We start from the raw sequence: 8,183 nt of genomic DNA, 5'->3' as shown, positions 1-8,183 counted from the left end.
CATTTTGAGGTTATAATTGAAATTTCTGAGTCAAAATACTATGGTGATGCTCATCTCTAAATCCTAGCTTCGAATCTTCTACATTAATTCGAGTGTATTATTCTAAAACCACACTTAGAAGTAATTCTGATATCCTAAATCATTAAATGTAGAGTAACATTTTGAGGTTATAATTGAAATTTCTGAGTCAAAATACTATGGTGATGCTCATCTCTAAATCCTAGCTTCGAATCTTCTACATGCCATTTTATGTATTTGTTCTTTTTTTTTGGTAGTAGCCGGGGTTTGAACCCCAGACCATACATATTTTATGCATTGTCCCAACTAACTGAGTTAAACTTACGCGGACATTATATGTATTTGTTCGGTCCAGAGAGTTTTGTTCTCACTTTAATTGAAAACCTTATTGTTTGGATACCAAAATTTGCAAAAAAATAAATTCATTTATAAAATTCAAAAGAAAAACATGATGCTTCATTGCATGAGTACGAATGGTTTCATATTTTGATAGCTGGCATGATTTGTATATGTTTTTTTTTTTGACCGACATGATTTGTATATGTTAGATGAATTAACCCATTACAATCACGATCACTAAAATCACACTATCCGAAAGTGATGGTAAGGATAAGCACAATAAAATAAAATATTAAAGATGAGATGAGAAATCAACCAAAAAAGATTATGGATGAGAACAACCCAATATTTTATATCACACAAAACCACATTTAGCTTGTTAATATAAAAATAATTTTAATTGAAAAGATTTTGATTTTAATTGAAAAGATTTTTTTTTTTTGACAAAAATTTTAATTGAAAATATATACCCTTAGAGGCTTTAGACTTTAGAATGTGTTATCACTTTGTGTCGTGTCAATTTATGTGTGCTAATCCATAAATATCTGACGTGTGACGTGACGTTGGATTGATCCTTCAAATTAATCAGTTTTGGATATGAGTTTTCAAAACAAAAAATATTATCCACAACAGGACTTTGTAAATCAATTAAAGTCATAGCAGGAGTGTGTATAATAACCTCAGTGTTTGTGATATTTTATCTTCAAAATTTGATTTTGAATTGAGTTTTAAGAAAAATGGGTAAAGGTGGAATGTCAGTTGATGATGATGTTGAACAACAGAATATGGCTGCTTGGCTTGTTGGTTTAAACACTCTCAAAATTCAACCTTTCAATCTTCCTTCTCTTGGTATTCATCTTAAATTTCCCTTTATTAATTTCATTATTATTATTTTTATTATTTTTTTCAATTTTCATTATTATTATTGTTGTTGTTGTTTTTTTTTTCCTTCAGTTTTTGTTCATTGTTTGTTAAGGATTTGGGATTTGGATTCTTTGTAGTTGGAAAATGAAAAGTTAAATTGGAACTGTGGATTGGTGATTAATAAATTGGATTGAAATTCAAACTTGAAAATTGTCGTACTTTGAATTAAGTTCATAGTTTAAGATTTGGGATTTAGATTATATGTAGTTGAAAAGTGATGATTTTTAAACAATCATGCAATTCTGAACTATCAGATTAAGTTCAAAGTTTAAAGATTTGGGATTTTGATTCTATGTAGTTGAAAAATGTGGGCATAGTTCAGAATTCGGATTCTGTTCATAGTTAATGATTTAGAAATTTGATTCCATGTAGTTGAAAAAATGAAAATGTTTACGCAGTTGAGCCATTCATAACATAACTTTGGGTAGATTAATAAACTCATTGAAATGTGGGCATTGTTTAGATTAAATTCATTGTTAAAGATTTAGGATTTGGATTCTCTATAGTTGAAAAAGTTTACACAGTCAAGCAATTCAGAACTTCAAATCGATTAATAAATCGGATTCAATATTCAAACTCTAAATGTGAGTGTGGTTGGATTAAGTTTCTTGTTAATGATTTTGTTTAGGATTATCGATTGTCAAATATATGACTGAAGTTTACACAGTCGGGCGATTCAGGACTTTTAATCAATTAGTAAATAAGATTCAAATTTCAAACTTGAAATGTGGTCATGGTTTAGAATGCTTGGTTGTTGCAACATCGTCATTAATCGACTGCAAACAATCGAAGTCTCATTGTTAAATCATTGGCTTACTTCATTTTGTATGTTTGAAGGACCCCATGATGTGAGAATTAAAATGAAGGCTGTTGGAATCTGCGGGAGTGATGTTCACTACCTCAAGGTAGATAGTTTTGATGATATTTTTCTCCGAATGGTTTCCTTACATAATTTGTTATTTTGATTCAAGGGTTATTTCCTGCACTTATCTATGTTCTATCTAATAAAAAGTTTCGTTTTTTATTGATTATTTTATTACTTTCAGACAATGAGATGTGCAGATTTCATTGTTAAAGAACCAATGGTTATTGGTCATGAGTGTGCTGGGATCATTGAAGAAGTTGGTAGTCAGGTAAAGACTTTGGCGCCGGGTGACCGTGTGGCGATCGAGCCTGGGATCAGTTGTTGGCGTTGTGACCATTGCAAACTTGGTCGATATAATCTATGCCCTGATATGAAGTTTTTTGCTACTCCACCCGTTCATGGCTCACTTGCTAATCAGGTCTGTTGAAAGAATTCATAACTTCTCAAAGAATAGTTCTTTGTTATGTCCGATTGGAATTGCAAAAATCTAAAAATATGAATTTCAATGTTGCATGTAGCGGCTATAGTGTATAGGAATTTGAACAAATGACATTGCAGCCGTAGTTGCGTTATAGTGCTTTAGTGTAGTGGAATTTGAACACATTTCTATTTTCTGCGATATAAGACTGACAACACGCCGAAGATTTTTCAAGGAACAATGACAATATGCAGTAAGAAACTCATATAAGTAAAAGAGCATCAGTTAACAAAACAGCATTATCCTTATTTGCTGTGTAGTAACAGAATTCTATCAAAACTCTTTTGATATTCTCAAATCTCAACGAAGGGCGCCTCGAATATCTGTTCAAACACTCTGTACTTCTCAAAACTTTTTCATTCTAGAAGTGCTGCAAGTAACACTAATAATTTCGTACATAATGGTATGAAATATAATACGTCTGTGACATAATTTTTTATATGCCTCGTTAAAGACGTGGAAGATCCGTCAGTCTTGTGTTTCTTGTGTTTGTTGGGGAATCCAGGGGTCACCTTTCGTATCATATATTTATCCTTCCTTTTGTAACATTGTTATCAACCAAATGGAATACGCCGACGTACTCCACTGCTAAGAATACTTGCGATACAAGGAAAGATTACAACTGGATTCACAACCAAGCTTTGATACCACTTGTTTGCAAGTGCAGAGAGCACCTGGGGGAACGACAGATAAATATTACGACTATCAAGAGAAATGGACACCACTGTTATATATTCTTCATTTAGCTCATGTCAAGCCACTGTTATTACGACTAAGACTAACAACTCACTTGAAATCCAACAATGTTACTGGTTGTCATAAGATTAATAATAAATGATTAAAGAAACTTTTAGTGAAACAAGTAATACGATGAACACCTCCGATGAAGATATGTCAGTGATTCTCAATGTTACTTAATATTTTTTATCAAATATCTAATAGATGAAAGGATAATATCTTAGCTCTTGTTCTCAAATTTCTTTTCTATAGTATTTCTCTTAATTTTGACTCACATTAACCAAATAGAAGCAATGTGCATCCCAGCACTTGCTTCTACAATTAATCCATATATAAACACAAAATCAGTGGAAGAGTATGTTCTATGAAATCAAGCTATACAGTATTAACCGTCATACCAACTGGTTCACGTAGATACTCACATTTATTAACAAATATATTCATGTGGTTAAATCGATCATCTCAATTAAACCATGTTTGAGATACACTTCTCTTTTTTCAGATAGTTCATCCAGCAGACCTATGTTTTAAACTACCAGAAAACGTGAGCTTGGAGGAAGGAGCAATGTGTGAACCCTTAAGTGTTGGTGTTCATGCTTGTAGGCGAGCTAATATTGGACCGGAAACAAATGTGTTGATTATGGGAGCAGGACCTATTGGACTTGTTACAATGCTTTCGGCTCGTGCTTTTGGGGCACCTAGGATAGTCGTTGTGGATGTGGATGACCATCGTTTATCTGTTGCGAAGAATCTTGGTGCAGATGATATTGTTAAAGTTTCAACTAACATTCAGGTATATTGAATCAGAAGTTTCTTAAAATCTGCTATATTTTCTTCTTTCTCTGTCATTACAGTATAGTCATGTATGTCAATTGGTTAATGATGTTGTTTAGTCCACAAACTACGATTTTAAAAGGAAACAGACAGTATTTATATAATCAAAACAGACAGTATTTGAATAAATTTCTTTAGATATAGTTGTAAGAATTTTAAATATCTATAAACTTTTTTAGCACCGATGTTTCAATTCAAATTGAAGGTGTGTTTGGTATCCAACACATGTTGGTGTCCGATGTCAATACGACACCAACAGATGTGGCAACATTCAATCAGTTTAGTTTTTTAAAATTATTACATGTTTGGTGTATGTATAATTCAATCACCAAAGAATGTGGTTCTCATTTAAGGTCTCAAAAGTTTATGCAATTATGTAAACTGAAATAAGTCAATCCAATCAGACCCTAAGTGGACTCGGCTACATGAATCAAATGATGCCATGATATTTTATCAGATCATATTTCTAGCCAAACAAATTCAAATTGGTGTTTCTATAAAGAAATTCCAATTTGACTAAATTGCAAATACACTACTTTTCAGGATGTAGCTGAAGAAGTGAAGCAAATTCATAATGTTATGGGAGTTGGTGTGGATGTTACTTTTGATTGTGCTGGTTTTAACAAAACCATGACAACAGCATTGACTGCTACACAACCAGGTGGCAAAGTTTGTTTAGTGGGAATGGGTCATTATGAAATGACTGTGCCACTCACCCCAGCTGCTGCAAGGTAATTACTTTTCTCTAGGTATGTATCAATATGTAAACATTAACAACATTCTTATTTGAGAGGGATAAAAAGAAGAGTAAACCACCAAATTAATCTTTGACCTTGGAAGAGACTCTCAAATAGGTCCATGACATTATGAATGCTTCTAAAAGATCTCCGACTTTATTAAACTGTCAAGTTGGTCCTCATATATAACCACTGACTAGCAGTTAGGTCCCTATATTTTTACCACTTACTATCAATTTGGTTCCTATCTTTGACCGCTTACTATCAATTTAGTCTCTAGCAAATTTAGTCTCTAGTAAAATTTGGCAGATTCAGGGAGCTTTTTGAAATATTTATAATGTCAAGGAGGCATTAGAGAGTGATCTACAAAGTCAGGGATGAATTTGGTAGTTTACTTATAAAAAGAATGAACTAAGGAAGAACCCAAATTTAACTAACAAAAAAATAAAAGATGACAAGTTAAAAAGATAGACTTGAATATAATTTTAGTTCCTATATTTTCACTTATTCACAATTTTAATCCCCCTATTTCTAAATTAAAAAAAATAGTCTTGATTTTTCAAAAGAGAAATGATATGTGTACAACCATTTTGTAACAATTCTCTCTCTCAATGCCAATAAAAAGAAAGAAAAAAAAAGTTGTCACAAAAATTGTTTCGATTGTTCATATATCACTACTCTTTTCAAAATTTCGGACAATTTTCCAGTCACTTAATTTGGATATGTTTTTTGGCTAATGTGTTAAGTAAAATGATGAGGTGGAAAGTGAGTGGGTGATGCGACAATGCATATTAAATTAAAAATTTAGAATTCATTATCTCAGTTTTCATGTCATCAAAGGGAATTTAAAAACGTATATCTTAAAATATCAATTTTTCTAATTTTAATTAATAAAGAGACTTGGATGGAAATTTGGGGAGAAGGGAGTGCAATTAACCAAGATTAAAAACAAACATTATAAATTCATTCAATTTACTAGGCCCTTCATGTCATTAATTAAGAAAAAATACATCCACATGAGTTATATGTTCTTTTGCCATACCTTAAATTTTTCATCATTTAATTTATGCAATGTTTAATTTAATTATCATGGATTATTGTACATAATACAGGGAAGTTGATGTAGTTGGCATTTTCCGCTATAAGAATACATGGCCTCTTTGCCTTGAGTTTCTAAGGAGTGGCAAAATTGATGTAAAGCCCCTTATAACTCATAGGTTTGGATTCTCACAAAAGGAAGTTGAAGAAGGCTTTGAAACTAGTGCTCGTGGTGGTAATGCAATTAAGGTCATGTTCAATCTTTAGATAATATATATATATATATATATATATATATTTTAAGAAATAGCTCACCCGAATTGGCACCGAAGAGAATCGAACCTGAGAGCTCGAGGAGGGAGCGCACTCTCAAGTCCCAAGTCAATACCATCAGGCAGTAGCGGAGCCAGCAAATTTAGATTGTGGGGGCAATATTAACATATGTAGTATACTAAAAATATTATTTTTCAATAAAAAATACTACATGGTATTTGATATTTTCTAAGTTGAAAGTAAAATAAACACATGACCATAATATATAAATGAAAGAGAAATAATAATACTTTTGCAAAATTACTCTTATCAAGTATTGATGTATTAACATTTTCATAATGCAAGTATTAGTGTACAATTAGAAAAAGTACTTCTTTCATCCTAAAATGACCGGTCTTGTTTGATATATATAACATTCACATAACATACATTGACTCTATTTCCTACTAATATGTAAAGACAAATGTTTTCATATAAGATGTGGATTTGTCTCAATGTGCATTTTCAAAATATTATCTTTTTTCTATAATTTTTGCTAATAGATGATTACAAGTATTAAAGATCAAAAATTGTGTATTGACATATGTGAAACATGCAACTAAGTCATTTTAGGACGGAGGAAGTAATAAAGTTTGCATTGAAAATGGAAAGACTAGATTACACAAGAGATCCTTTAAGTTATTTAATTATGATAAGTTGGTCTTTAAGTTTTTTTTCCGTACCACTCACACTCTTTAAGTTACTCAATTGCAACAAATTGATCTTTAAAGTATTTTCCGCACAACTTAGATCTTTTAAGTTATTTAATTGTAAATTTTAAACGTTGAAAAACTTAAATTTCTAAGATCTGAAATCTCTCAAATTGTTACGATTAAATAACTTAAAAGAGCTAAGTAATATGAAAAAAAACTTAACAAACCAACTTGTTACAATTAAATAACTTAAAGAACCTAAGAGGAACGAAAAAAATGTAAATGATCTAATTATTACAAATAAATAACTTAAAGGACCTTTGATATAATTTAGCCAAATTGTAATTATCATTAAATTTGGAAAAAAAAAATTATAATGAGGGCATAGTTCCTCTATAAAAAAGTATTTGTACTAGTTTTAATTTGATACAGTGAGTTTTTTTCTTTAACATTCAAATAATGAGGGCATAGTTACTCAAAAAACAAAAAAGGAGGGCAGCTAGTTGCGCAACAGAATACCACTATATACTAAAATGAAAATTAGTGCAGGCACGTGCCCACAGAGTGCTTGCTGTGGCTCCGCCCCTGCCATCAGGCCAACCGAAGTGGATTAATCTTTAGATAATATATATATATATATATTGAGAATTTTCAAATTCTCTTACTTTGAACAAAATTTTATTTATATTTGCTTGCTCATGCCATTGTTCATTGTATATCTATACTTTAGATTGTTAATAAAGTGGCTTTAATAAGAACAAATAAAAAAATTGAGTTGTTTTGAGTTATTTAAGATTCATTTGTGGGATTTGGAAAATATATTGAGTTATGACACATAAAATGTATTGATCAGGTTTGACAAAGAGTGAAGAGTACAATAGGATCAATATGCAATCGGTTTGAACCTCTTGGATTTGAAAATAATCAATGAAAAGAGGATTAAGCTTTGTGTAATACCCCATGTTAATGTTGAACAAAATGTTTGTAAACCCAATATAACAAGTGTCATGTCATGCACTTTATACTAAAGTAAATTTAGTTCTGATAATTCAGAAATAACTAGCCTCAAGATACATAAATTCAGCATAGGGTTTAGTAAATAATCCCAGTAAACATCCAGAATTTCGTCATAGAAGAGCCCTTTTCAAAGCTACAAGTGTCTGCTGTTAAGAAAAAGAATAAAGTTAATTAGGTAAATAACCCTTATAAATACCCATAATTTTGTTTTAATAGATACAAAAAAAAAA

General features: G+C 31.1%; 1 protein-coding gene across 1 annotated transcript; it reads left to right on the top strand.

The window, feature by feature from the left end:
• Window positions 1-847: 847 nt before the first annotated feature.
• On the top strand, window positions 848-7,724 carry LOC146916498 (GroES-like zinc-binding alcohol dehydrogenase family protein). The gene is made up of 7 exons (XM_085718576.1): window positions 848-1,206; window positions 2,119-2,186; window positions 2,328-2,564; window positions 3,865-4,155; window positions 4,740-4,927; window positions 6,046-6,365; window positions 7,532-7,724. The coding sequence occupies exons 1-6, from the start codon at window positions 1,095-1,097 to the stop codon at window positions 6,236-6,238; spliced, it is 1,089 nt and encodes a 362-aa protein (XP_085574702.1). The 5' UTR covers window positions 848-1,094; the 3' UTR covers window positions 6,239-6,365; window positions 7,532-7,724.
• Window positions 7,725-8,183: the final 459 nt, after the last annotated feature.

The sequence above is a fragment of the Medicago sativa genome, chromosome 6 (assembly GCF_051527215.1).
Source record: "Medicago sativa cultivar Bolivia chromosome 6, Bolivia_mono, whole genome shotgun sequence".
Classification (NCBI taxonomy): domain Eukaryota; kingdom Viridiplantae; phylum Streptophyta; class Magnoliopsida; order Fabales; family Fabaceae; genus Medicago; species Medicago sativa.
Note: the sequence above shows the minus strand (reverse complement) of the source record. Positions and strands in the feature narration are given on the sequence as shown.